Source organism: Sceloporus undulatus, chromosome 5, assembly GCF_019175285.1.
Source record: "Sceloporus undulatus isolate JIND9_A2432 ecotype Alabama chromosome 5, SceUnd_v1.1, whole genome shotgun sequence".
Classification (NCBI taxonomy): domain Eukaryota; kingdom Metazoa; phylum Chordata; class Lepidosauria; order Squamata; family Phrynosomatidae; genus Sceloporus; species Sceloporus undulatus.
The window spans coordinates 193,347,570-193,375,158 of record NC_056526.1 but is presented as its reverse complement, the minus strand read 5'-3'; the positions used below and the strand labels follow the sequence as shown (position 1 = coordinate 193,375,158).

Below are 27,589 nucleotides of genomic sequence, written 5' to 3'. Positions count from 1 at the left end.
AGGAGAACATGGTCACTTCCACCTAAGGATCCCACCACTTGCCCCCCATTAACCAAGTCATCCTTGTTGGTTAGGATCAGATCTAAAATAGCTGACCCCTTGTTGCCTCTTCCACCTTTTGGACCATGAAATTGTCTTCCAGGCAAGTGAGGAATTTGCTAGACCTTGAGGATCTGGCTGAGTTTGACTTCCAGCAAATATCAGGGTAGTTGAAGTCGCCCATCACTACTACATCTCTCCTTTCTGACTCTGTGGTCATCTGTTCTAGAAAGAGATCATCCAATTCCTCCGTCTGACTTGGGGGTCTGTAGTAGACTCCCACCGTAACATCCTTGTTGTCCCCCCCCCCTTTTGATTCTTATCCAGACGCTCTCCATCTGGCTTCTTCACTGCTGTAAATACACTATCCCTCTATTGATGCAGCCTAGGATCGCATTGGCCTTTGTAGCTGCCGCATGACACTCCTGGCTCCTGTTCGTCTGGTGTTCGTCTTGCAAAGCCGGGCGTTGCCCACCCTGGATCTCTGCCGCCAGGCGTCCCTTTGGTCCTTGGGTCTAGCAGAGAGGGGCCCAGCCCCCCAAGTGGCAGCCCTTCCAGGCAAAGAGAGGAAAGAAGGGCCAGGGAGAGTCCAGCAGAAGCAGAGGCCGGCCAGGCGCCCTGGGGCCGAGGTCCACTCCGGAGCCGCCGCCGCGGAGCCCGAGGGCCCCTGGACCCCTCCTTCCCTGGCAGCTCCTCCCTGCCTGCCTCTCCCGGGGCGGGGCCTGGCTGCGGAGTCCGGAGTCCTGGGGAGGCAGCGGAGGCAGCAGGCGAGTGAGTCGGGTCTCGGGGGCAGGGGCTCCGATGCCTGGCTTCGTGGGGAGCGGAGGGGGCCCCTTCTGAGGAAGGTCTCTCAGCCCCTGCTGGCTCCGTCTGGGGCAGAGCGATCGGAGAGGGGGGCTGGCCCTGGGGCCTTCCCTCCCTGCTCCCTCCCAGCGGGGGCTTCCCGGGGGAGCTGCCATCTTCGGCTTCGGGGCCGGAGGCCTCCTTGGCCTCCTTCGGCCTGCCTGACTCCCCCCCAAAAGCCGGGGTGCTCCGACTTGTCCGGGGGGGGCTTCTCTGGGCTCCCCTCCGGCGCCGCTTCAGCCCCGATCCCTCCACTGCCTGCCCCCCTCCCCCTCCCCGGCTCCCAGCATCCTCCGCTCGCAGGGGCTTCATCGCAGGAGAGCCAGCAGGAAGCCCCCCCCCCCAAAGCCCTTCTTCCTCCGGAGGACCCTCTCTTGGGCTCCCGAGGGCCATCCTCGGCCTCGGGGGGGAGGGTCTCCTCGGGAGGAGAAGGGAGGCTTTCCGCCAGCCCAGGCCCTCGATGGTCAGCTGCGTCCGGCCCCGGAGCTGCTTCTCCGGCCAGAGGCCTTTCTTGTGGGGGGTCTGCTGGGGCCAGCCAAGGCCTTCCGCCTGGAAACCTTTCCCCCGGGCTCCGCCCTCCGGCCCCACAGCATCGGCTCCGAGGGCGGCAGCAGCAGCGGACAGAAGCTCCTTCCGGGGGGGAGCCTCTGTCTTAGCCCCCCCCCCCCGACCCTCCAAGCAGAGGGGGCATTCCTGGGACCCTTCCCCGCCCTCCTCTGCCCCTGAGGGCTGCCTGCCCCTCTTTCCAAAGGGCTGCCCCTCCCTCGGCTTTCCTGGGGGCACTGCCAGGGGGGCCCCTTCCTTCCCCCCTCCTCCTCCTTTGCCCTCTGTGCCCCACTGAGCCCCCAGCCAAAGGCCTCCCCTGCCCCCCAACTACTAGAAGGCCAGTCTGTGCCTTCGGAGCAGGGAGGGCTCCGTTGGGGGGGGGTCTTGCAGGGTCCTCTTCCTGCCAAGGGGCGCGGGTCGGAGGTCGCCTGTGCCAGCAGCCCAGAGGCCTTGCCCCCCTTTGGGCAGCACTGGGCCATGAGGGGCTTCTTGGCAGGCCAGAGCTTGGCTGCTCGAGGGGCTGGGGGTGCCATGACCACTGCCCCCTACAGCCAACCCTATGCTTCCTCCTCTGAACACCTTCAAGACAGTCTTGGCCCCAGGAGCCAAAGGGCGAAGCAGGCAGGGCACTGAAAGAGGGGCTCCGGTGGGGACTGGCAGGGTCTGAGGGGTCTTTGGGGGCTCAGAGGAGTTGCTACCCAGCTCTGTGATGCTCCTTAGGATGCATGCTTTGCCAGAGTCACAGGCCCACCTTTCATAGAATCACATTAGAGTTGGAAGGGACTGATCCAGTCCAGCCCCATTCTGCCATGCAGGAACTCTCAATCTAAGCCCCCCACAATGGCCATCTGATCAAGATGCTGTTATTTTCAGGGGTGGTTAAGGGGGTCCGGAGGGATATAGGTGAGGGCAGGCTCTTCCTTTGACCAAGTGGGCTCCAGGAGCCAAAGAGATGTAAACTCCAGGCAGTAAAAAAGTAACTTCCCTTGAGAGTCAGGCTGTTTCTGCCCACCAGCCTTTTCCCTGGCAGAGGACACTGAATGTCTCCAGAAGCCCCTGCTCTGCCGTTCTTGCCTCCGGATGACCCTGTGTCAGTCCCCTATCAGCTCTTGCTGAGGGCCTCCAGGTCACTTCCGACTGTGGCCACCCCAAGGCTACCTGGCCATGGGGTCTTCTGGGGGGTTGCCTTCCCCAGGAGAACAAAGGACCCCCCAGAGGAATGCAGGTGCATCCAGGAGGGGGAGGGGAGAGGGAGGAAGATGCCGCTCGGGGGCATCTTTGCCCCTTTGTGTGGGGCTTTCACCCTCATATTGCCCTCCTCCGCCTCTAGGTCCAGACGACTGGCCACAGGAGAGGATGGGTGTCCATGCCCAGGGCGCTGTGCCCGGGGTGCTGTGCCAGGCGCTGCTGTGGGGGGCCTGGCTGTGTCTGGGGGTGGCAGCCCAGCCTAGCACCCCAGCTCCCTCCAGGCAGAGTACCCCCGGGGTGCCCTCCAGCAAGCTGCAGTTCCGCCTGGCCGGCTACCCCCGCAAGCACAACGAGGGCCGGATCGAGGTCTTCTACCGCCAGGAGTGGGGCACCATTTGCGACGACGACTTCTCCCTGGCCAATGCCCATGTCCTCTGCCGCCACCTGGGCTTCGTGGGCGCCACCGGCTGGACCCACAGCGCCAAATACGGCAAAGGTGTTGGTGAGTGGGCAGGGTCTTTCCCCTGGGAAGGGGAGCAGCTGGTCATAAAGGCCTGACTTGCCATGGGACAGCTGAAGGGGGCTCTTCTGCATGGGCAACAGTGGGGCAGTCTGTTTGCCAGCCCTGAACAAGCTGTGCAGAGGTATTGAAGCATGTGCAGAGTGCATTTCTCCCTTGACTGAGGCAGCCCCCCCTCTGTGCACCTCCCACCCTGGCCCTGATGCTCCCAGGCCGGGTGGACATAATGCCCCCACTTGCACCCGGAACCAGTGGGTGCAAGTGGGGCCACTGTCCACCTGTGGCCCTGCAGGACGCATCTGGCTTGATAACGTCAACTGCGGCGGGAACGAGAAGAGCCTGGAGGAGTGCCGGTCAAGAGGCTGGGGGAACAGTGACTGCTCCCATGAGGAGGACGCCGGCGTGGTGTGCAAGGATGAGCGCATCCCGGGCTTTGTGGACTCCAACACCATCGAGGTGAGAGGCCCTTTTGGGGAAGGGAGGGGGCTGCCTTCCTGCTCCTTTGACCCCCACCCACCCCATTCCTTCAGCAGGGTGCTGGCGGTGCCCCAGGTGGGCTCAGCGATCCCTCTCACGGGCGGCTGTGGTTTTTTTGAGCTTGTGGCTGCCAAGCAGAGTTATCCAAGGGCCACTAACTTGCCAGGGCCTCCATCCTGTTGAGCCTCCAGTCTCTCTCTTGATGCCCAGAAGAAACTGCCCTGCAGGTATTGTGGCTCAACCTCCATGCAATGATCCATGTGCAGATTTCCACTAGGTGCACCCTGTGAAGGATTGTAGATCTGCTCACCTCCTGCACCCCATCTGACACCCCCCCCCCCCGACCCAGCAAAAAAGCAAAATGATAAGTGCAACTGCAAATTGGTCCTGAAGGAAGAAGCCAGGCTGCTCTTTCCTTCCATTACAGGGGAGAGTCGTGAGGGAGGGGAGCTTGCTTGCCCCCCATCTCTTGCTGTGCCCAGGGCCTGGACCAAGGAACTTTGGCCCTTGTTTAGAGCTCATCTAGTGTTTCCAGCATGGGCCACTTTAAACAGTGCTGCCCAAGAGGTCATTGCAGCTGTGACCTTTCTCAAGGAGGACATTTGCACGCAGAGTTCCTCTTAGGAGGCTGCCGGGAACCTCGATGCTGCTCTCAGAGGGCCAAAGGGCACAAGAGTCATGAAGCCTCCCATTCCCCCCAGTGACCAGTTAGGTGACCAAAGGACACAGACTGGGACACTGCACCCTCCCTCTGGCTCTGCAGGGCCCAAGACTGCCTCTGACCCCAGCAGTCCCTGAGAGCCTTTGTCATCCCTTCATTTCAAGGCAGACCAAGTGGGGACCCATCCCTACATCTTGTGGCAGTGAATTCCACTTTCTGCTGGGGGAAGGAGGACTGGCTCCTGATCCTGGCTGGACCGGTCCTTGTGTTTTGAGAGAGGCAGGAAATCGGCCACCACCGTCACCATGCTCCCTCTTTTGGCCACCGTTTCTGGCCTCTTCTTGGCCGGGCTGCGCTCCCTTCAGTCCTGGCTAGGCTTCCATGCCACAGCTCTTGCGTGGGCTGCCCTGCCTGCCTGGGCCAGAAATCCAGGCCTATGATGGACTCCTAGCCAGGCAGGAACCTTCTTCTTGTGCCTATTGGCAGCCCAGCCTGGTCTGGCCCAGGATGGCAGCTCAAGATCCCAAGCCGGGCCCCATTCCCTTGGCAGGCTCTCATCTGGAGGATGAGGGCAGCTGAGCCCTGAGGAGCCACAGGCAGAGACCAGACAGGGGTCCCAAGCAGGGAACCCCCTTTGGCCCATCCCTCCTGCGGTCCCTCTGCATGCCCCACACCCCCAGCCCAGCCCCGTCCGACCGACATTTGCTCTTGGGCAGCCGTCCAGGACAGCAGTCTGAGCTGAGGTCACCTCCGGCCTTCTTCAGAGCTGCCTGGCCAGCCGCCCACCCACGGCATTCCTTCCTTCCCTCCGTCATCTGAGGAAGGCATCCAGCCCCCCTCCGCCAAGCAAACGCGGCTTCCTCTCCCTCCTTTTTGTAAACAGGCCCCTTTCCCAGAATTAGGCTTCCCTCTCCCTCAGATGAGCCCCACTTTCCCTGCAGCCTCTGCTCCCTTGTGTTGCTGCGTTGGGGGAGGCTCCCTCTTGATTCCCCCCATTCACTAGTTTGCCTCATTCCCTGGGAGGAGGAGCAGCCAAGGGGGGCCATGCCATGCTCCCACTTTGCCTGTCAGGGGGTCTTCTTCGCTGGGCCCCACCACATTCCCCGGTGCTGGCTCAGGATCTGGCCCCAGACCCCTGTTTTGACTCTAGATTCCATGCTGGTCCTTCTAGCCCCACACATAGCATCTGCTTTACCCCCTGGATTTTGCTGTTGTTTGGAGGAGGTGCTTCCCATCCCATCCCATTGGGACTGGGCTCCCAGGGGGCCACCACTGATGACTGACCACCTGCCCCCCCTTAAAATCTCTCCTTTGCTCCCGAGGGCAACCTGCATTTGTGGTCAGGCGGCCAGGTGCTGGGCTGATGCGTTTGGTGCCCTGTTCAGTTTAGCAGCTCTTCAGCACTTTGTCAAACTGGCATAAAAACATCTCATTTAAAATGACTAATTAAAGCTGCTAACTGCTCCTACGGCTGCTGCTTAGTTAACCATAAATTAACCAGAGGGGTTTTTTCCATGATGTGTAATTATCCTGTGGAATTCAGTGCCACAAGGAGTATCCACTTAGGTGGTTTGGAAAGGAGATGAATCCAGCCAGATTCCCTGCCTCTCTGAAACCCAGTGGGGTGTCAGTGGGGGCAGCTGGTCTCGGGGGCCTCTATGGACCCCTGAGCCTGAGCCCACACAGGGGCCAACGTATCCTGCCCTTCCTTTGGCACCTGCCATGGGCAGAGGTCCTGTGGGGCATGAGGTGGGCACAGGCCAGGGGCGCTTGGCTGGGGGGTACAAACCTACGCCAGTGGTGGAGGATGGAGGGGGGCAAGGCGGAGGGACAGGCAGGAAATTGACCCCATTTGCTCTTTTCCTCCCTTGCACTCACACATGCATGCAAGGGATTCGGGAGAGCCCTCCTTCCGTGCCCGAAATGGGGGTGAGGGGGAAAAGAACCAGAGGAGGGGCCCTAAGGCCATCTGGCCACCCCACTGAGGACAGCAGAGGAAACCTCCACAGCTGGGGCACCGGCCCTGAGAATGGCCACAGTCCAGCATCTGCTGGGAAGAGGGCTGAACTGGCTGGACATAGGTGCCTTTCCCCATGGGCTGACTCCCTACTCCCTCCCTCTCTGCCTCCAGACGGAGCAGAACCAGGTGGAGGAGGTCCGCCTGCGTCCAGTGGTGTCCCACGCCAAGCGCCCACTTCCCGTGGCCGAAGGCATAGTGGAGGTGCGCCACCGCAACGCCTGGGCCCAGGTCTGTGATGAGAACTGGGACAGCCGGAACAGCCGTGTTGTCTGTGGGATGCTGGGGTTCCCGGCGGAGAAGAAGGTCAACCGCAACTTCTACAAGTGAGTGAGGGGCCACGGGAGGCGGGTGGGTGGGCAGTCAGAGCAGACCCCTCGCCCAGGGAGTGGTCCTGCCTCTGCCACGCATGGGGGAGAGAGGCAGGCCAAGGCAAGCGGGAGTGTGTGTGTGCACGCGTGTGAGAGAGAAGGGCCGCATGCGAGTGTCCAATGAGAGGCCTGGTCCCCTACTGGAAGCTCCCCACTCAGAAAGTCCATCCCAAAAAGGGTGGCACTGGTTTGCAGGGGGCAGCCTAGGTTTAGCCAAGCTGGCCAGAAGTGACCAGGAGGCCTTCGCACCTCCGTTTGGCCAGCAGAGCCTGGAAGAGGGCACCCAATCCCAGGGCCGGGGTCTGGATTCAGAGGCACTTGGTCTGACTCAAGGGTGATTAGGATTGCCCAACAAAGTCCATCGTCCCCGGCTGCTCCCAACCCACCCTGAAGAGTCTGTTGACTTTCCTCCCCAGGCGGTTCAAGCGCATGGCCAAGGTGGCCCCCCGGGGCCAGAGGAAGGGCAGGAGGAGGAGGAGGCTACCCCCGGCCCCCAAGAAGAGGTAATGGGTTGGCCAGGGGTCCTGCCCTCGGTTGCCCTGGGCAAACCCTGAGCTGACCGCATCCCAGAGGTTGGGCCAAGCTGCCCCATTGGGCTGGATTTATTCGCTGTGAATAATCCATCCTCCAGGATGCCTGAGAGACCCTTATCCCCAAACCATCCGGCTGACTGACCAAGTGGCCCAGCTTCCCTGCTCTTTCTCTTGCTTTGCGCCCCTCTCCAGCCAGGCCAGGTGGCTGACCGGTGGTTTGGCTACTGGAGGGCATGAGGTTCTGCTGGGGAGGCTCAGACTGAGCAGCTGGCTTGGCATGGCAGGGGTGCGCCTCCTGTGACCTCTGACCCCTGTGGGAGGTGGCTTTCTGGAAAGGGTACTGGCGAAACGTCAGGAAGAAACTCTTCTAGAACATGGCCACATAGCCCGAAAAACCCACAAAAATCTTTCAAGAAGTGTTTCGAACCCTCAGCTGCCAGGACTTGGTGGAGGGGCAGTGGGCAGCAGGATGAGTGCGGTCCACTCAGTCCACTCTTTTGGACATGCAGGGCTGGCGGCCCTGTTGACCGGAAAACAAAATCCAAAGGGCAGATTGTGGGGTTCCTTTAATTGCACAAGAAAAGGCCCAGATTCATCCCCTGCCTTTTTCTGGGGCTGAGAGGGTCTGACTTGCCCAGGGTCAGCTGGCAGGTTCCCATGGCCGAGTGGGGATTTGAACCTGGTCCCCAGAGCCCTCCTTCTCCTCCAAGGTTCAGACCCACTAATAAGCCTGGCTCTTACTCTCCGGTAATAAATGAGGGGTGGGAGGGGCACCTAAATGTTGACAAAAGGCCCAGATCCATTCCAGACTTTCCCCCACACATTTTGCCCCCCCCAGGAACACGTGGGAGCAACAACTACCCCCCCCAGTCCTGTTTGGAGCAGCAGCCACAGCCCTTATCTTCTGCCCCCTCATTTCAAGGCCGGGGCTAATTTTGGGGGGGAGGTCTGGAATGCTGGCACCAGATGGAGTGTGTGGCAGTGCCAAGGCCAATCCCCCCCTCAATGGGGCCTGGCTGCTCCAAACAGGCGACAAGCTGGGGGCACAGCAAAAGGCTAGCCCCATTCCCCCCCCCCCCCAGAGACAGACACACATTGCGCTCCTTGCCCAGACGAGGGGAGACCCCCTTCCTTCCCTCCTTCCCTCCCTTTGAGGCTGCAGACAAAGGTCCCTCTGTCCGAAGCACCCCCTTCCTCTTCCTTCTGCCTCGCCCTATTCACTCCCAGGAGCCCCCCCCCCACTCAACCTCGGCTGGGCTTTCCGCTGCAATCAAGGCGGGCTTGGCTCCCAGGTGGTGCCATGCGGGCATCACTCCCTGGCTGTCCCCCCCCCCCCCATCTCCTTTCCCTTCACCTTTCCATGTTCTCCACAAACACCCCCCTCCAGGGATTGGGGTCCGGGGAAGGAGTGACCCCCCTCTGCTGACGGAGACCATGGAGGTCATTGGGGTGGGGGGGCTGCAGGTAGGGTTGCCATAACTGTCTACCTCCAAACCGGGACAAATGTAGGACAAAATCCCTCCCATGTAGGACATTTTGTAAATGGAGGACACAAACTAAAAAACAAAAAATTAATAAATTCAAAAAGCATTAATATAAACGGCGAGAAGCCTTCTCGGAGGCCCCACTGGGTTGCCCCCCCCTTGGTGCAGGAGACATTTTGGGGCAACCCTTAGCCCTCACTCACCCCTTGGAGATGGGGACCCTTGCTCAACCCCTCCAGGATCTGGACCAGGTCAGGAGAGAGGCTGAAGGAGATGATGGTGGAAAGTGACCACTTGGACATCATGGGCAGCCTCTGCTGGCACCAAGAAAGCCTCCCCCCCCCAATTTTCAAGCGTAGAAGGGGGCACTGGACCTCAAAGGTGCCCAGGAATACCAAAGCAGGCAAGCAGCAGATGGTGGGCCAGAGCATCAAACCAGAGCAGGGAGCAGCTGGGCTGGACATCTCTGCCTGTGTAGCCTTTTGTGCAAACCCAACTTGATGGGCAAGAGACCCCCTTGAGCCCCCACCCAACCCTTAGTCACTTAGAATGAGCAGGAAGGGAGGGATGTTTGGCCAGGGCAAAGTGGTCCCCAAGCACGCATTTGGGGCCCCAGGCCACCTCTCTGTGCCCCTCTGTGTGGCACCCCACCCCTCCGATGATGGTGCTCCGATGATGGTGCCCCCCTCTCTTGCAGGATCTACTCCACACGCCAGCAGCACCAGCTGAACTACCGCCTGCACTCGGTCTCCTGCACCGGGAACGAGGTCCACCTCTCTCTGTGCCCCTTTGAGTTCTACAAGGGCAATGCCACTGGGGCCTGCAAAGGCGGCATGCCCGCTGTGGTGAGCTGTGTGCCAGGGCCCCTCTTTGCCGCAGGCAGCACCGTCCAGGCCAAGAAGAGGCGACAGCAGCAGCAGCACCAGGTGGGTGAGCTGCGGGGGGTAGAAGAGGGGGTGGGGGCATGCTGGATGCTCAACTGAGATTTTTTCTCTCTGATCGACAAGGAGACCTGCAGAACTCAAAAGCTGCCAGGTCTTTGGAGAGTCGACATCAGCCCTGGTGAAGGTCTTGCTCACCGGTGGCATTTGGCCCACCTCTGTACCTGATGGCAGGAGTAGGTGGGTGGCTGGCATCCCCTTGCAACCTCCTCCCCCCCTCATCCTCGCATTCCTCAAAGCAGCGTGTGCGTCTGAAAGGAGGCGCCAAGCTTGGTGAGGGACGAGTCGAGGTGCTGAAAAATGGCGAGTGGGGCACTGTCTGTGATGACCGCTGGAACCTGGTTTCTGCCAGCGTGGTTTGCCGAGAGCTGGGCTTTGGCAGCGCCAAGGAGGCCCTGACGGGGGCACGCATGGGCCAAGGTGAGCGGTGGGTCACCTGGGCGGGACTTTGGGGGCCACACCCCCCCTCCCCTCTTCCTCCTTCCCAGAGTCAGTGTGTTTCTGGCCTTTAGTGCAGCGAGGAGGGGCCTTTTTCTAGCCCAACCCCCCACCCAGTCCATTTTGGGGGTGGCTGTTGGGGTCCTTCAGCCAGGGGTGGGGGTGGTGAGGACAGCAGAAGCTCCCTGAGGGAGTGGGCTCCTCTCTGGGCAGTGTCTGGTAGTTCTCTTGAGTGGCACACAACGTCCCTCCCTCCCAGCCACCGTCCTAGCATGAAAGGAGGTGGGGGTGGCATGGAGAAGAGAGGATCATTAGGGACACAGTGTCCAGAGGACAGGTGGGCAAGAGGGAGGTTTCCACCTGATGACCTCTGGCCCTGGCAGGAATGGGCCAGATCCACATGAATGAGGTGCAGTGCCTTGGCACCGAGAAGTCCCTCTGGAGCTGCCCACACAAGAACATCACCCAGGAGGGCTGCAAGCACGCGGAGGATGCCGCTGTCCGCTGCAATGTCCCTTACATGGCCTACGAAACAACGGTGAGCTGGGCAGCAGGAGAGCAAGGGGGAGCCCACCCCATGGGCACAGCACCCACCCACCCCACTTGTGCCCAGCCATGCTGTATGGCATGAAAGAGCCACAGCTGCTGAGCCCCTGGGCTCTCCTTTGCCCCCCACTGTGGGTTGTGGTGGCACAGAACCAGTTCTGAACTCATCAGCTCCCCTTTTCAAAACCAAGCTGGAGCCACAGCAGACTGATGGGCGCCCACTGCCTTCCCCAGGTTCAAAGCTGCCAAGGTCCATGGAAGACCCCTACTTGGCCCCCCAGTGAGGGCATTCCCTTTCCAGTGGTAGAGAGGAGGTGGGGGACCATCCAGGGGTTCCTGTGGGGGGGGTCTCCTCGAGGGTCTCTTTCCCATGGTGGAGGGTACTCAGCCGCAGTAGGGGAGCCCCTTTCCAACAGGGAGGTTAGGGCCCTCTGCAGGGGCAACAGACCTTACTTTCTAGGAGCATGGCTGGCATGTTGACAGGTGCTCATTTTTCACCTTTGAGTCATTAGCTTTTCAGCCCTAAGGGCTCGGGTTTTTAAAACAGCAAAAAGCAGCATGACTGGGGCAGTACAGCCAGCAGCCACTTTTCAAGGGTTGGAGTGATTCAGACTCTGTAAGGAGCCATAGGGAACGCCTTCGAAAGGCAATATCCCAGCCTGACTGTCCTTTTGCTGCTGGCTTTGTGCCTTTGGGGCCTGCTTAGGGGTGCCCCCCAACCACTGGTGGGTTTGGGAAGGGGGCAGGAGGGACCCTATGTCCAGCAAGAGGAGACAGTGGCCCAGGGAAAGGAGAGCCTGGGGAGGGCCAAGATCAAAACAGGAAGATGGGACACGGCTGTTTGGGGTCAGAGGAAGGTGCTGCCAAGTGTGTGGTCTTGATCCGCAGAGCCACTCCCAGCCTTGTGCTGTTTCCCCACTGCCCAAAAGAGGGGTCCCCAGTGACTCCAAATGGAGAGAGCCCAAGGAAACCCTCCCGCCACCCGCCACTGACCTCTTTGCTCTCCCCATCCCCTCCCTGCATTTCTCCACAGATCCGACTGAGTGGGGGGCGCAGCCGTTTCGAGGGGCGGGTCGAGGTGGTGCTGGGGGCCGTCAGCCACGGTGTCCGCCGCTGGGGCTTGATTTGCGGAGATGGCTGGGGCACGCTGGAGGCCATGGTGGTCTGCCGCCAGCTGGGTCTGGGCTTTGCCAACCACGGCTTGCAAGTATGTACTGGCGCTTGCCTGCTGCCTGGCTGCAACCGCTAAACTAACTGCCTACTGGAGAAGAAAAAGCAGCAGCAGCAGCTAACCACGCCCCAAGCCAAGTCTCACTGTGCCCCCCCCCCCCGTGGGAGCGCCCTGGGGGCATCTTAGCTGTGGCTGCAGCAACATGCTCATGCCCTGTAGGGCTTCTCCACAGATCCGCCACACAGGTGGCCAAGTGGGTCCGAGGGGCGCCTGGAGGCGAGGTGAGGCATGCTGACATGAAGGGGAGAGAGGTCGAGGTGGCTGCCAGCTTCTAGGCCTGGGCCACGCCAAGGATGCTGTCACAGCAGGTGGGCAGCCTGCAGGGAGATGAATGCATGTGTGAAAGGTGGATGCCGGGCAGGGGCCACAGAAGGAGGCCAGCAACACAGCCATCTTGGACAGAGCAGTGAGATGAGCTTATGGCCACGCTTGCGCTTGCAATCTGGGGAGGGCAAGCGGGGCTGGCTTGCCACACATCCCCCTGTATGTGTTCTCCTTGTGAACCCCCTCCCCAGGAAACGTGGTACTGGGATGCCAGCAATGTGACTGAGATGGCTCTGAGTGGCGTGAAGTGTGCCGGGCATGAGATGGCACTGACCCACTGCCAGCACCACACCGCTGTCAACTGCCAGAGGACGGGCACCCGCTTTGCTGCTGGCGTCATCTGCTCCGAGAGTGAGAGGGGTCTGGTGAGGGTGGGGAGGGACCCAGCAGGCACAGGGGATTGGCACCCCCCTCGCCATGGCCTCCGGAGCGTTTCTCAACCTGAGGGCATCCATGGCAGAAGCCACAAGCCGTATTGAGCCCTGATTCAGCAGGAAGAGGAAGAGGAAAGGGGGGCTAGTGGGAGCATGGTTGGGCAACCCCTCCCTCCTCAGGTCCCTGCCTGGGGATCTTTGGCTGGCACTGCCCCCTCGCCCCCCTGGAGCCACTGAGCCCCAATCTCCCTCGTTTTCCCTGCTGTGACCCCTTGGCGTCTTTGCCTCCCACCTTCCATCTCTTCCCAGCTGCGTCAGATCTGCTGCTCCACGCCCCACTGGTGCAAGAGACTGCCTACATTGAGGATCGTCCTCTGCACATGCTCTACTGCGCTGCAGAGGAGAACTGTCTCTCCAGCACTGCCCGCAATGCCAACTGGCCCTATGGGCATCGGCGACTCCTGCGCTTCTCCTCCCAGATCCACAACAACGGCCGAGCTGACTTTCGGCCAAAGGCTGGCCGACACTCCTGGGTCTGGCACGAATGCCACGGGTAACAGTCGGGTTCCCCCCACTCGCTGTCTGTGTCCAGTGACACCGTGTGTTCCCTCCCCAACCTTTGGCTCTGCCCCTCTGGCAACGGGTTCCTCCGCTGCTCACGTTTTATGGGTTCCCCCTCAGGCACTACCACAGCATGGACATCTTCACTCACTACGACCTCCTGACCCCCAACGGCACCAAGGTAGCTGAAGGACACAAGGCCAGCTTCTGCCTGGAGGACACCGAGTGCGAGGAAGGTGGGTGGGTGCCGCCTTTGCCCTGGCACCCCCGGGGGCAAGGGGCCTTCCTGCCTTCCATGCAGAAGGGAGGCACCCATGTTGGCTGAAATGCAGTCCTGGGGTTTCCCTGAGACATGGCCAGGCATCACCCACATCCTCACTGAGAAAAGGGGGCTCATGGGGCCGCATGGAGGGCGAGGAGAACAGCTGCCAAACCCTTCACGCCAGGATCATTTGTCTGGGTAAAAAAGGTGCCTCTAAAAAAAAAAAGGGGGGGGGAGAATCAAATATACAATCTCCTAGGCGAAAATACTGCTATTTGCTTAGAAAAGCTTCTTGCCCCAAACCACATTTTCTGCACAAAGTATAGTGAATAATGCTCCAATATTATTCTGTGGAAAGGGGAGAAACTGGGTGAAACCCTTTGTTCCAGCCTACGGCCCTGTACTGTCCTACGCAGATGACCTGCAAAGACGGTGGAGAAAGGGACCCACAGGAGGGATCTGACCCCGTCCCCTTCTCTTTGGGCAGATGTGGGCAAGCGCTATGAGTGCGCCAACTTCGGGGAACAGGGCATCACCGTAGGCTGCTGGGACCTGTATCGGCACGACATTGACTGCCAGTGGATTGACATCACCGACGTCAAGCCTGGGAACTACATCCTGCAGGTGAGTGAGTGGCTGGCCATGGGGCCGGGAGTGGGGCAGAGCCCCATGGCCAAGGAAAGTGGGCTGGCACTCTCAATGGGACAAGGGATGCCAGCGTAGCAGGCTCCCCTGCATCCTCCCCAACCCGCTTTCCTGTTGGGCCATTACCTTCATTCTTATCTCTCAATGAGCCTAACAGAGTCCGAAAACTAGTCTTGGAGGGTGGGCACGTAGGTAAAGGAAACATGGGTGTGAAACACTTATTTCTGTCTGGACATGGGGATGCTCAGGATGGCAACTGGCATCGCACACATACCAGCTGCACAAGGAAGTCAGTGGCATTACAGGAAATCAGCGCTTTGAGGACTTGAAAGGTGCCGCTGCCACCTTGACTGACGCATGTGCCCCTTGGTGGGCAAGGCAGACCACCCTCCCTCTCTGGAAGCACTGGCCATCAGGGTGTAAATTCATAGAGTTGGAAGAGACCCCAGGCGCCATCCAGTCCGACCCCATTCTGCCATGCAGGAACTCTCAGTCAAAGCATCCCCAACAGATGGTCATCCAGCCTCTGTTTTAAAACTACCTCCAAAGAAAGAGATGCCACCAAAATCTCTGAGGCATCAACATCTTCCACCATCTAACAGCCCTTACTCTCTGGAAGATCCACCTAATGTTTAGGTGGAATCACTTTTCCTGTAGTTAGCATCCTTTGCAGTGGGTTCCATTCTCCTGAGCAGCAGAAAACAAGCTTGCTCCCTCCTCAGTATGACATCCCTTCAAATGTGAAGTCGAAGGCTTTCATGGACGGCATCCACAGTTTTTTTGTGGGTTTTTTGGGCTGTGGGGCCATGTTCTAGCAGAGTTTCGTCCTGACGTTTCACCAGCATCTGTGGCTGGCATCTTCAGAGAATGATGCTGGCGAAACGTCAAGAAGAAACTCTGCTAGCCCAAAAAACCCACAAAAAACGATCCCTTCAAATACTTATACAGGGCTATCATATCGCCTCTTAACCTTTTCTCCAGTTAAACGTACCCAGCTCCCTAAGTCGTTCCTCATAGGGCTTCATGGTTTCCAGAACCTTCACCGTTTTGCTGGCCCTCCTCTGGACATGGACCAGTTTCCCCACATCCTTTTTGAATTGTTTTGCCCAGAACTGGACCCAGGATTATTCCAAGTGGGGCCTGACCAAAGGAGAATAGAGTGGCACTATGACATCCCTTGATCTAGACACTATACTTCTATTGATGCAGCCTAGAATCGCATTGGCCTTTTTAGCTGTCACATCACACTGTTGACTCATGTTCAACTTGCCAAGTCAAGCAAAGTCACTCTTGGCCAAGGCAGAAGCCAGTGCTGACCCTGCCGCTTGGGCAACCTGCTTGCCCCTGTAGTGGCCCTCTTGGTTTGCCTGGGGACTGCTGAGCCTGGGCTAAGGCCACTGTGGGTGATGTCGAAAGCAGCCCGCTGTGCCCAGTCTTGCCAAGAGGGTGGCTGGCAGGCTTTAGCACTTGAATGAGTGCTGCGTCATCTGCCGGAGTTCAAGTAATGTCTGGCTTTTGGTGCTGGTATGTTGTCATTTTCAGCACTTGTGGTGCAACAAGGAATGAAAGATGGCAGTCTCCATCTGGGTACTCTGCTGTTCTATTTGCAAGAGGCGTTGGCTTTGGGTTTCTCCAGGGGCCCAAAGGGACAGCTGGCATTCCATGCTCTCCACATTCCAGAATCCACACATGACTGAAGCTTGGCTTGACAACAGTACATGTGAAAAGGGGCTAGGAGTCTTAGTATACCACAGGCTGAACATGAGTCAAAAGTGTGATGCGACAACTAAAAAGGCCAATGCGATTCTAGGCTGCATCAATAGAAGTATAATGTCTAGACCAAGAGAAGTAATAGTGCCACTGTATTCTGCTTTGGTCAGGCCCCACCTGGAATAGTACTGTGTCCAGTTCTGGGCACCACCGTTCAAGAAGGATGTTGAGAAACTGGAGCGCCACCAAAATGGTGAACGGCTTGGAAACCATGAAGCCTATGAGGAACGCCTTAGGGAGCTGGGGATGTTTAGCCTGGAAAAGACATGGCTGAGAGATGATATGATAGCTCTGTTCAAGTATTTGGAGGAGTGTCACATTGTGGAGGGAGCAAGCTTGTTTTGTGCTGCTCCATAGAGTAGGATATGGAGCTTTGATTGAGAGTTCCTGCATGGCAGAAGAAGGGGGTTGGACTGGATGGGGTTGGACCAACTCTGATTCTATGATGTTGGATTGGATGCACAAGAGCCCACTAAGGTTAAAAAAAAAGTTTGTATGTGATTATTTTGGAGAAGGAACTGGCAAACACCTGTGAGGACTCCTTGCCTAAGAAAACCTCATCAGCGCAAGTCAACAGGCGGCTTGAAGGTGCAGACTCACACACAGAGTGCCATTAATGCCTCAGGCCACAAGGCTTATTCATGCAAGACCCATGGCGGGGGGGGGGGGGGGGGGGGGGGGGGGGGGGGCTGGAATGGTTCTGCATGTTCTTCACTCGCCCTTCCAGGAGATCTGGAGTTTCTATGTCACAGGTAGCTGGGCACGCTGATCACCTCCAAAAGAATGGCACCCGCAGCAGTGAAAAACAACACCAGCACTGCTCAAAACAGAACTGGCTGGGAATATGGCAGTGCCAAGACATCTCTATGGTGTTTACAGGCTCAGTGCCCATCAGCAGGCATCCTGGAGCGGGCACTTGGGGAAGGGGACACCTGTACACCGGCCCCCTGCCCACTTTGGCCCCTCCACTTCCTCTTCCTGTTGCAGGTGGTGATCAACCCTCGCTACGAAGTGGCCGAGAGCGACTTCACCAACAACGCCATGAAGTGCAACTGCAAGTACGACGGGCACCGCATCTGGGTCCACAACTGCCACATAGGTACTGCCCTCCTGCTGCTGGGCCATGGTGGGGTGGGAGGGCAGGGCAGGGCAGGGGCACCTTTTCCCAGGTGGGGCAAAGGTGCCTCACATCCCCTCCACTTGGCCCTGCAGGTGATGCTCTTAGCGAGGAGGCCAACCGGCGCTTCGAACAGTATCCAGGACAGCTCAACAACCAGATTGCGTAGCAGAGGAGACCTCGCGCCCCCCCCCCCAAGCCACTGGAAGTGCCCACATCAGCCGTAGCCCCAAGGAGGGAAGGGCAAGATGGTGTCATCTCCTAGGATTGAGCCCTGAGACGGAGAGCAGCTCAGTAGGCACAACCGGGGCCAATCCTCCCCACCTAGAGATGCCTGGAAGGAGTGGGGTGACCGACTGCCACTGACCACCCGCGTAAGGTCTGCTATTGGACTGCAGAGGCCCCGGCACTCTCCCCATCTCCCCACAGCTGTGCCTTCCCACTGCCCAGGCAGGAGCCACGGACGGAGGCAGAGTGGCCAAACCAGCCCCGCTGGTGGAAGAGCAGGGGTCACGAGGGCAGGGGCCTCCTTGGAGCTGCAGGCCCTCCACTTGGCAGCTCTCCTAGGAGGGCACCAGCCTGCCCCCTTCTCCCGCTGTCTCTGGTGCTTTGGTTCCTGCCTACCTCTGGACAGGGGTCTGTTCTGTCTCTTAGATAAAGTTAACTCTCTTGGTCCAGCCTTGCCTCCCAGCCGCCTGCTCTCTTTCCGTTCTGGGCAGCCCCAGCCGTGGCCAGAGCCAAGGGAAGGGCAGGAGGAGGAGATGGCCAAGGGGCCTTCGCTGCCATCACCCCACTGGACCGGCCTGTCTCCTGCATGAGGGCAAGGGAGGGGTGCAGAAGACGTCAGCAGGGCGGCAAGGGAGGTGGGAGCCAGAATAAGAGGCATTGATGAGCTCAGCTATGTTTGCAATGCCGCACAGCCCCACCTGCGGTCAGCAGAGTCTCTGGCCAGCTTCTGCAACAAGGTTCCTGCCTTGGTCTGCCAGGCATGTTTTCTTTCTTGGCTGGCTCTGGCAGGGAAACACATTCCAGGGCAGGAGCTGAAAGGAAAGGCCTGTCCCAACAGGCAAAGCCTCCCCACCAGCCCTAAAACCAACACAGCCTGGGCCCCAGCCCCCTTCAGCTGTTCCATGGCTCCCCCATCACACGCACAGACAGAGCACCAGGGAGTCCAGGCAAAGGAGACACGCATGTGCAACTGCCCACTGGGCAGAGACCAAGAAAGCAGGTGAAAAGGCATGGGGGGGGGGCAGCTGGAGGACGGGGGGGGGGGGGTGGAGAAAGAGCCAGGCAGACTGCTTGCAGAGGGACTACAGAGACATAACCCTCATCCTTCACTCAAGGCTCACAAATGCCAATCAATGAGTCCCACTGCCACTCGCCCCTGTCCTTTTGCAGCTCTGGTTTGGAAAGAAGAGGCAGAAGATCTGGGCATGTGAAGACCAAGGTTTATTTTAGCAAAACTGAGGGAGGGGATCAACCATCCCTCCCCCCACACACACACACCCACACTCTCCCTTTCACTGGCCAGGTGACCAAATGCACAACTGTCTCAGGACTACCATAAAGGAAAGCTCACATTTCTAGTCCTTATGGCAACCTTCCCTGACCTGATTCCTCTTGCTGGGTTGGACTACAGTGCCCACAATCCCCAGACAGCCCAGACAGTTGTAAGTAAAGTGACTTCTGATCTCACACAAAGGCCTTTGAAAACAGACCCTGTGTCCATGCACTATGCACCTAGTAGCCAGCGCAACTTGAAATGTTCAAGAGCCAACAAAGCCCCCCCCCCCCCAATACACTCAAGCCCGGCTCCCCCCATGTGCATTGCCCCCCTGCGCTCTACTTGGCAATACAGTGCAGCAAGAATGGCCCTGTCCCTGCAGGCCAGGAAGCACAAGAATGCAAATGCTATCATACAGCCTTTTAACCAACAGAAAATTAGCCTTCTTTGAGGCTGGGGTGGGGACATCTCCCTGCAGTTGCCCCACAGGGGTGCCCCTCCATGGAAAGTGTTCGTTCTGAAAATGGAGAGGGACTTGTCTGCCTCCCCCCTTCACTCTGTGACTTCTGGGGTGATGGTCAGCAGCAGTGCCTCGTAGCCCCGCCGGACCAACAGGGTCAAGTGGTCCTGGGTCCGCACAGCCTCATAGACATCCTCCGCCCGCCGGGAGGCCCGTCCATTGATCTCTACCAACACGTCACCCGCCTTGAGTCCCGCCCTGCAGGGAGAGTGGCGCAGCCATTGGCGGACGGGGCGGGAGATGGGCACAGGCAGTGTCCCCACAAAGGAGTCAGCCTGACACACCCCAATGCTCCCCCCCAGGCAAGAGGGGGCCCACAGCTTACTGTTGAGCTGGAGAGCCAATGATGACCTTGTGGATCAGGACCCCGTAGGAGACATCTGGGAAGGAGGAGTCCCTCATCTTCAGCTCCGACAGGATGCTACAGCACAAGGGGAAGGGGAGACATTAGTTGTAGTCAAGAGAGCCCCCCGAGAGCATCAGGCCCAGTCCTCCGCACAACGCAGGGCCTCCAGCTGGAGGAACTACACAATTGGCTTCCTCCGGAGGAGCAGAGAAAGGTGGGGTGGCTGGAAGGGGAAGGAGCTGTAGGTGCTTGTAGCAGAGGAGTTGCCCCATTTGCCCCAGTGAAGGCAGCGCAAAGGGCAGCGCAGTTCCTCCTCTGCCACTGGATCCACTCCTGCACACTGGAGGGCCTCCCTGACAATAAGCAGAGGACTTACTTGACCCCCCCACCACCACCACAAAGCCATGACAGGCTGCCAAAAATGGAAGGATATACAAGGGAGGGGGGCTGACAAGGATTGCAGCCTCATCCCTAGGAAAACTCTCCCATAGGCCTCGCCCACTCACTTACTCCAAGCAAAGACTCTATGCTAGATGCTGGAAAGCCGGGGGCGGGGGGGGGGGGGGAGACCATACACAAAATGGCTCTGTGGCTACCTTGGGGGAGCTTGATCTCTGTCCCCTCAGCAGGCTCTTCTGCTGTGGCTCCCCACTGGATCCAAACCCCAGAACATCCCTCTCCCGTTTTTTGTGGGCTTTTTGAGCTATGGGGCTGTATACTATAAGGATCTACTCCTGACGCTTTGCCTGCATGAGGAATAAATTCTTCCCGAACATGGCAGCATACCCCTGAAAAACCCACAAAACCTATGGATGCCTACAGTGAACGCCTCCGACTTCACAGCCCTCTCCGTGGGTTATGGAGATTCCAGTATAGGGCACCTACCTGGGGGTCAGCGTCAGCATCATCACCCCAATGTAGCGCCTCTTCCCCTCTGCACTGCCAAACCAGGAGTCTGCAATGAATGGAAAGAAAGGGGGGGGGGGTCCTGCTATTTTTAAAAACAGCATATTTTATATCCTTCATGATAACATAAGCAAGAATAACAAAAGGCCTTGAAAGAGGGTTCTGTTGTTACCGGGGGGGGGGGGGGCACCAGTGCCCCAGCTCATCCTCAGATCTTACCACCCCAGGCTTGGATGGAGACATGTGCAGAGCTCCAAAGGGGCAGCAGACCCGGAAGAGGACCAGCCACTAAGAGGGGGCTGCCCAGCACCGAAGGAAGGCTCTGAGGGGGCTCTGTTCCAAGCAGGGAGAGAAACCCCAGCTGTGGGCATGCAGACCTCTGGTTTCCAGTCACACAGCCACTCCCTCCAGAGTTACCAGTGGGAAAGAATAATGGGAGCTGCAATGCAAAATCTCTCAGCAGGACCACAATCCCCCCCCACTCACACACACAGAGAGTACTGAGAGTGGCTGCAGTCACTGGTCTGGTCCAGACCCCTTCCCAGGACCCCCAGCATAGCCTTCCTTCTCCCGCAGGGCCCCCAGTGGTGCCAAAGTCTGGGGCCAGAGACTGAAGGAGAGCTCCACGTGCACCAGCTGCCCTTTCTGCCCACCTTAGACTCACCCTTGCGCTTCTCCTCCTGCTCCAGGAAGGCCCGCAGGCGGTCTGAGGGGATGGCGAAGGAAATCCCGGGCGTCACCTTCATGGTGTTCACCCCAATCACTTCCCCATCCTGCCGACGGGGGGGGGGGGGGGGGAAAAAAAAAGGAGGGGGCCGCTCCACCCAGAGCAAACATGAGGGCTCAGTTGGTACTGCAGGGGGAAGGGAGGATCCCACCCCCAATGTCATAAAGGGGGGGGAGACCCTTCATGGATGGGAGTGCCTTAGGGACCCTGCAAAGGCCCCGCTCACAGACAAACCCTGGCTGTCCCCCACCAGTGCAGCAGGAGAGCCAAACAATGAGCACAAACCCAAAAAGCCCCCACCCAAATGTAAGGCAAGCCAAGGAGACCCCCAACCCCAGCAGCAGCAGCAGAGAGAGAGACTTACCAGGTTCACCAAGGGGCCCCCGGAGTTTCCAAACTGCGGAAGAAGAGCCACAGAGGAGGCTTGAGGGCCCCACAGCCAAGGACCCCCAACCCACTCCCATGCTGCCAGGACTTCACCTGAGTCCCTCGTTGCCGGCTTACATCGATGGCGGCGTCCGTCTGAATGTACTCCATGTCTGAGGAGGGGAGGCCCAGCTCCCGACCCCCCCGCTGGGCCGAGCTGACAATGCCAGAGGTGATGGTGTTCTGGAGGGCAAAGGGGCTCCCCATGGCCACCACAAACTCCCCCTGGCGCACCTCCGAGGACCGGCCCAGGGGCAGCGTTGGCAGGGGCCGCTGTGGGGCGAGAGGGGAGGTGGGCATCAGTGCCGGGAAACATTGGGGGGAGGGCTCTGTCTGGGGGGGGGGGGGGAGGGCTCCCTTGGATCAGAAGCCTGTGGGTGGGCTTCTCGGTTCATGGGGGCTGCTTTGGGCCCCCATCCTGGCTCATGGAAGGGGGCCCAGGGCCTTAAGGACCGGGGGGGGGGCTTGGCGCTGGCAGCTTTTGGGGGCTTCCGAGCTCATGGGGCTCCACTTGGGCTCCCACCCTGGCGCCTGGAAGGGGGCTCTCCATGGCCTTCCTGAGTACCAGGGGGAGGGTGGCCGCCCTTAAGGACCGGACCCTCGCGGCTGCCATGGCACCTGGCGGAAAGAAGGCGGAAGGGAGGGAGGGGTCTCCAAACCGCCCCTGCCCTGTGCAGCCCCCTCTGGCCCCGGGGCTGCCCCGTCCAGGGCTGGCCTTGTCCTTCCCCGGCCCGGACCGACCTTGGGGCTGATCTTGAGGGTGGCGATGTCTGCAAGCGGGTCCACCTGCCGGACGGAGGCGTCGTAGAGCTCCCCGCTGGCCAGCCGCACCCGCACCCGCCTCCGGTTGGCCACGACGTGGGCGTTGGTCACGATCAGCCCGTCCGAGGAGACCACGAAGCCCGAGCCGTTGGAGATGGGCACCTCTCGCCCGGAGAAGGGGTGCCTGCCGACGGAGGGGAGGCGGGGATCATGCGGGGGCCACAGCCTCTCTGGGGGCAGCCTGGGGGCCCCGGGCCCCTCCCTCCCTCCCTCCCTCTCTCTCTCTTCCCCGCCGGACCTCCCCAGGATCTCTATGTAGACGAGGGCCGGTGCCGTCCGCTCCGCGACGTCGGCGATGAAGTTGTAAGTGCTCCGGGGGGAGGGCGGCGCCTCTGGGGGCGGCGAAGGGGGCGCGGAGGGGACGGCGGCGGAGACCGAGGGCAGCAGCGGCGGCAGCGGGGCCAGGAGGGCCAGGGGGCTCCGGCAGGGGCCGCCCTCGGAGGCCTTTCTGCCTCGCAGCCCCAGCCCCAGCGCCAGCAGACCCGCCCCGGCCCCCGCCAGCCCCGCCGCCCTCGCCCCCCGGGAGCCCCAGCCCCAGCGCCGCCTCCCAGGAGGAGAAGGAGGAGGGGGCCCCGAGGGAAGCAGCAGCAGAGGCGCCGCCCCCGAAGGACCCCCCCGGAGAGGCAGGGGCGACGCCGAAGCCAGCCGCAGCCGCAGCCCCGACCGCATCGCTGCTCCAGGGACCCAGCCCCGCTCTGCTTCCGCTTCCGCTTCCCCGTCGCAGGGCGCCTGCCGCGGGGCACGACGGGAAGTGTAGGCCCCATGGACGCACGCTCTCTCGCTTGCGAAGGCGCAATGCGGGGGACCGGAAGGGGCGGGGCCCGAGCCGCGACGCACTTCCGCCCTCCCGGCGCTCTCCGCGCGGCGACGCCAAAATGGCCGCCGTGGCTCAGACCGAGGCTCCCGGGCGCTGAGCGGAGAAGGGCCGGAGGGCAGCCGACGTAGGGGACGGGAAGCGAACGGAAGCGGAAGGGCCATGGAGCCCGCGGGCCCCTCCGCCTCCGGCGCCGCCGCCGCCGCCGCCCCCGCCGTGGGCCCCGAACGGCTCTTCGACGCGAACCGGTGAGAGGGAGCGGGCGAGGGCCGGGGGCCGGGGAGTCCCGGCTGGCTGGCTGTGTGCTCCTGGGCCCCGGCTGTTCCCCGGCTGACCCCCGTCTCCCCGTCTCTCTCTCTCTCTCTCTCTGTCAGGCTGCCCAGCGACGGGCTGCTGGCGCTGTCGCTGCTGCTGTACGCGCCGGTGGGCCTCTGCCTGCTCCTGCTCCGGCTCTTCGTGGGGCTCCACGTCTTCCTGGTCAGCTGCGCGCTCCCGGACAGCGCCCCCCGGAGGTCAGCGGAGGAAGGGCCCCGCGGGAGGGAGGAGGAGGGGGGGGAGCCCAGCCATTGACCCACCGGACCCCCCTCTCTCTCTCTCTCTCTCTAGGTTTGCGGTGCGAGTGATGTTCGGGGTGCTGGGTCTGCTGGTGCGCCAGAGCGGAGCCCCCCGCCAAGGGCAAAGGGCCCCCTGCGCCGGACTCCTGGTCGCCAACCACGTCACCCCCTTCGACCACAACGTCCTCGGACTCCTGCTCTCCTGCGCAGCGGTGGGTCTGGGGGGCCCCAACGCCATCGTCCCCACCCCATGGCCCCCTGTTCAGGGGCTGCCCACCTGCCTCAGAGCCACCCAAGGGCCCTTCGTGGTCCCTCCAACACAAGGACCCCCCCCCCGGCACCCAGGGACGCTTTCCCTGCCCCTCCCAGCAGCCCCAGCGCAAGGCTGCCTTAGTACGCTGCCAAGGGCTCATAAACAGTAATGCACAAGCGCTAGAAGCACCATAACAGAAGTATCCAGCCCCAGCGTAGGGCCAGGCTGGGGAGGGGCAGCAGGGGGTGGGGAGCAACATCTGCAGGGGCTCCGCTGACTTTTTCCCCCGCGCAGCCGGTCCTGAACGGCGCCTCCGGCTTCCTCTGCTGGTCCCGCGGCTTTTTGGAGGTGGGGGCGACGGAGAGCCGGGCAGAGCTGCTGGAGTCCCTGAAGGCCTACTCTTCCCAGGGGGGGAGCCCTCCGCTGCTGCTCTTCCCTGAGGAGACCACCACCAACGGCCGCGTGGGACTCCTGCGCTTCAGGTGGGGCTGCGGAGGCAGCGGTGGGGGGCAAGGGGACGGGGAGGGAGCTTTGCCATTGCAGATCTGGGGGGCAGCGGCCTGGCCTAGCTGACTGGGCCCCCCTCCCTCCCTCCCTGCTCCGTCTAGCACCTGGGCCTTCTCCATCCTGGATACTGTCCAGCCAGTGGCTCTGCAGGTCCAGAGGCCATTCGTCACTGTGGTGAGTCCAGTGGGCAGGTGCCGGGGGGGGGGTCCATGCGTCTGCTGGAACTGCCACCTCCGAGGCAAAGTGGTTCCTCCTCCATTGCTGTTCCTCTTACCCTTCTTCAGAACAGCACCTTTTGGGGGCGGGTGGCAGGGGAACGTTCATTCCTTTTCTCCGGCATACTGGACGTTGCAAATGTCCGCTTGCATCCACTTGCTTGGGGGCTTTTTGCAGATCTCTCTCTCTCTCTCTTTTCTTTTCCTCATCTCCCCCTGGACTCCCCCGAATCCTCCTCAAGAATGTGGCCGATGCTTCATGGGTGACTGAGCTCCTCTGGACCTTCTTTGTCCCCTTCACTGTTTATCAAGTAAGGTACTAAAAATCTGCCTTTTTTTGTGGGGAGGGGGGTTCAGATGGGGCGGACATGAACAAGCGGATCTTCCGTATCTTCCCGCCATTGTTCCTGCTCCTCAGAAAGGAAGGATGCTTTACTTTTAGGGTGGGGGTGGGAGTGGGCTTCCCTTTGGGCCCTGGCACCCAGACTTCTGCTGGGGCTTCCCTCCGCCTTTCTTTTCCAGGTGGCTCCCACCAGTTTCTAAACAAGCTGAGGAGACCCGTGACCAGTTTGCGTTGAGAGTTCAGGAGGTATGAGCAGTCAGTCTCGGGGGGGGGGGAGCTTTTCACTGGACAGGCGAAGGCCTGACCTGCTCTTGTACTGGGGGCATAATGTGGCTGAGATGCCACTGTCTCTTGTGGCAAACTGGCTGGCTACAGTCTTTGCTTGACCGCTGCCCTGTTTCTCTGCCGCCATCCCCAACTGTAGCTCCTGGCCTCAGAATTGGGCCTTGTCTCTACTCGGCTCACTGCGGCTGACAAAGCGGAGTACATGAAGCGTCTGCGCCACAGCCCCCGTGTTTCCTTCAGCTCCCCAGGTGAGTGTGACCAGTTCCCCCATAGAATCCCAAGGGCCACTCTGCCACGCAGGAACACACAACCCAAGCAGCCCAGCCTCTAGCCCCTTGCGAGACTTTTTGCTTCCTGCCCCAACGATCTCTGCTTCTGCATGGGAGGGTGAGCAGCTCCACACACCACCTGCAGGCCTGAGCATCCCCTTCCTGGGGCTGTGTGCATGATATTCACTTCCCTGTGTGGGAAAGAGCAGCCAGATGTGTTTGGGGGAAGGACTGCCTGGCTGCTGTGCTGAGTGAGTGGGGCAACACTCAGCAGGACTCTCCTGACCGTGCTTCTCTCGCAGCCCTAAGCCATCAGTCTCGAGCATCCCACAGCGTGGCTGCCACAGAGGATGTGCGCTTGGTGGGTCTGGCCCAGCGTGTCAAGGAGGTCCTGCCCCATGTGCCCCTGGCGGTCATCTGCAATGATTTGGGTGAGCCGCTCTGCCACACTCAGACAAGTGATGCCCCAAGGAGTTGGCCAATTGGTGCCCGCAGCTTCTTCTGCTCTCTGTTGGGTCGGCCCCTTAACAGGTGGACAGGTGCTGCCCGCTGGGACCATCTTGTGGTGAAGGACAGTGCTCTAAACAAATAAAAGTGCTGAGCAAGGGGCCTTTTCTAGCAGAAAAGTGTCTGCCCATCCAGGGACCTTTGTTTCCAGATGGCTCATGATTTCATGGGGGGGTGGGTTGTTCCAACTGAACATTCCCCATTAAAAGTGACCACCCCATTTTCTCCCAGCCCAGACAAACTGTGTGGATGCCACCATTGCCAACCTGCTGGAGGGGCGGGTTCCGTTTGTGCCCAGCGAGGGGGAGGCGTCGGAGGCCCCCCTCCTGGCTTCCTTGGGGTCCGGCGCTCATGGCCCGGCCGCTTCTCCTTCAGCCACGGTAATGCTCGTGGGGGGTGGGGAGGTGGGGGAGGAACAGACCAGGGCTATGGGGCAGCCACCCTCATGCTCCCTCCTTTTTGCGCAGGCACCCGCCAAAGTCTTTGCCAGGTCCCCAGAAGCGAGGCACCTTTCCCTGCAGGAGCGCAAGCAGGCACTCTATGACTACGCCAGGAGGTGAGGCACCTGCACCCCCTCTTGTCCCTCTTCCAGGGGGAAGCCATGCGGCCCTGTGCCTCTCCTGTGGGGAAGGAGGGTGCCGCTGTGGGGCCTTGGTGTCACGGGAGGCAGCGAGTGGGTCTGTGCTTGCCTTCGCAGGAGATTCACAGAGAAACACGGGACGACAATGGCGCAGAGAGAGGGCAGCCACTGACCGCCCAGCTGACCGAGGCTGTCCATTCATTCCTCTGGACTTCCGAGTCGGCCGGCAGCAGTTCTTTCTTTGTGGCGAGAGGGACGGCCGGCCAGACCGCTTCTGCCTTGTCTGTGCTGCCGGAGTTGCGTGCAGAGGGCCTTGGGCAGCATCGGATCCATGCGCGGCACCGCATCCCGGCTCCACAGAGCGAGGGGTGCAAGGTGCCCAGTCTGGCTGCCTTGACCGGGTCCGAACTGCCTCCTGTCCTGGGACAGGGTCCCTCTGTCCGTCCGTCCCTTTGTCGAAGGGGCTGGGCGAGAGGAAGCCCAAGGCGGGGAGGGGGGCTTTCCACTGTCAAAATAAACCCGCTCTGATTCTCAGCACTTGCCTGGACGCCGCTCTTTCTCTCCCACAAGACTCACTGCAGCAGCCCTCTCTCTGCTGGGCGTCTCCTTGCTGCTCCTCTGCCCAGACCCTCCACCCGGGTCCCAGGGGCAGGGGGCTGAGGGAGGGAAGGAGAGGCTCTTCCTTGAGCCCCACTGTGGGCTCCTGCCCACTGGCCCTGCCTCTGCCCTGCAGCTGACTCTTGCAGAGACTCTTTGGTCTGGGTCCACCGGGAGGGAGGCGGCCTCGGAGGGAGCGTGGCGGCGCAGGCGGAGGGCTCCCTTTTCCAGGCCATGGGCTTCTAGCTTTCCTTTGGGGTCGCAAGGACCCACGGTCCCCTCTTGGCAACGGCAAAGCCCTCTCCCTGGGAAGGGTCGCCAGGAGCGGGGACCGGCCAGGAGGCGCCCGGGGCTCCGTGGGAGATTGCGGGGCGCCGGGAGGGGCAGCTGAAGGGGGTCTCCCTCGCTCCTTGGGGGGGCTTGGGGTCACGCGAGGTCGGGCTCCGGGGGGGCGGGGCTTCGGTGGCGGCGGCTCCGTGCAGCTCGGCATGTCTGCCTCTGCCGCCCTCCATTCATGGCTCACGTA

At 60.6% G+C, this 27,589-nt stretch overlaps 3 protein-coding genes across 8 annotated transcripts; 2 read left to right on the top strand and 1 right to left on the bottom strand.

The window, feature by feature from the left end:
• The first annotated feature begins 297 nt into the window (after positions 1-297).
• LOXL3 (lysyl oxidase like 3) lies at positions 298-17,565 on the top strand. 6 transcript variants are annotated; one of them, XM_042466926.1, is made up of 15 exons: positions 298-810; positions 2,759-3,118; positions 3,429-3,592; positions 6,406-6,617; positions 7,079-7,165; positions 9,377-9,605; positions 9,863-10,040; positions 10,442-10,596; positions 11,638-11,811; positions 12,351-12,510; positions 12,843-13,086; positions 13,215-13,330; positions 13,844-13,980; positions 16,759-16,870; positions 16,984-17,565. In XM_042466926.1, the coding sequence occupies exons 1-15, from the start codon at positions 456-458 to the stop codon at positions 17,055-17,057; spliced, it is 2,757 nt and encodes a 918-aa protein (XP_042322860.1). In that variant the 5' UTR covers positions 298-455; the 3' UTR covers positions 17,058-17,565. The 6 variants fall into 6 exon arrangements, with proteins under 6 accessions (XP_042322860.1, XP_042322861.1, XP_042322863.1 ...); XM_042466929.1 differs by having other exon boundaries at positions 689-806; XM_042466928.1 differs by lacking the exon at positions 298-810 and adding an exon at positions 1,514-2,653.
• A 751-nt stretch (positions 17,566-18,316) lies between these two features.
• Positions 18,317-23,117, bottom strand: HTRA2 (HtrA serine peptidase 2). The gene is made up of 9 exons (XM_042469729.1): positions 22,774-23,117; positions 22,378-22,683; positions 22,059-22,263; positions 21,396-21,590; positions 21,256-21,288; positions 20,829-20,937; positions 20,144-20,213; positions 19,238-19,333; positions 18,317-19,110 (listed from the first exon to the last, which is right to left on the bottom strand). The coding sequence occupies exons 1-9, from the start codon at positions 23,115-23,117 to the stop codon at positions 18,945-18,947; spliced, it is 1,524 nt and encodes a 507-aa protein (XP_042325663.1). The 3' UTR covers positions 18,317-18,944.
• Positions 22,914-27,000, top strand: AUP1 (AUP1 lipid droplet regulating VLDL assembly factor). Its single transcript, XM_042466996.1, has 12 exons — positions 22,914-23,201; positions 23,328-23,465; positions 23,560-23,719; positions 24,055-24,242; positions 24,369-24,441; positions 24,725-24,798; positions 25,005-25,071; positions 25,250-25,358; positions 25,682-25,810; positions 26,118-26,266; positions 26,354-26,442; positions 26,584-27,000. The coding sequence occupies exons 1-12, from the start codon at positions 23,116-23,118 to the stop codon at positions 26,636-26,638; spliced, it is 1,317 nt and encodes a 438-aa protein (XP_042322930.1). The 5' UTR covers positions 22,914-23,115; the 3' UTR covers positions 26,639-27,000.
• Positions 27,001-27,589: the final 589 nt, after the last annotated feature.

Excerpts from the sequence above, each read along its gene's own strand:
- LOXL3 (XM_042466926.1), top strand. The coding sequence starts at position 456 with ATGACACTCCTGGCTCCTGTTCGTCTGGTGTTCGTCTTGCAAAGCCGG. Across the intron at positions 3,593-6,405 it reads TGGACTCCAACACCATCGAG|ACGGAGCAGAACCAGGTGGA; the intron begins GTGAGAGGCCCT and ends CTCTGCCTCCAG. Across the intron at positions 7,166-9,376 it reads CCCCCGGCCCCCAAGAAGAG|GATCTACTCCACACGCCAGC; the intron begins GTAATGGGTTGG and ends CCTCTCTTGCAG.
- AUP1 (XM_042466996.1), top strand. The coding sequence starts at position 23,116 with ATGGAGCCCGCGGGCCCCTCCGCCTCCGGCGCCGCCGCCGCCGCCGCC. Across the intron at positions 24,799-25,004 it reads TTCACTGTTTATCAAGTAAG|GTGGCTCCCACCAGTTTCTA; the intron begins GTACTAAAAATC and ends TTTCTTTTCCAG. Across the intron at positions 25,072-25,249 it reads TTGCGTTGAGAGTTCAGGAG|CTCCTGGCCTCAGAATTGGG; the intron begins GTATGAGCAGTC and ends CCCCAACTGTAG.
- HTRA2 (XM_042469729.1), bottom strand. The coding sequence starts at position 23,117 with ATGGCCCTTCCGCTTCCGTTCGCTTCCCGTCCCCTACGTCGGCTGCCC. Across the intron at positions 22,264-22,377 it reads TACATAGAGATCCTGGGGAG|GCACCCCTTCTCCGGGCGAG; the intron begins GTCCGGCGGGGA and ends CTCCGTCGGCAG. Across the intron at positions 20,938-21,255 it reads GGGGCCCCTTGGTGAACCTG|GATGGGGAAGTGATTGGGGT; the intron begins GTAAGTCTCTCT and ends CCCCGTCGGCAG.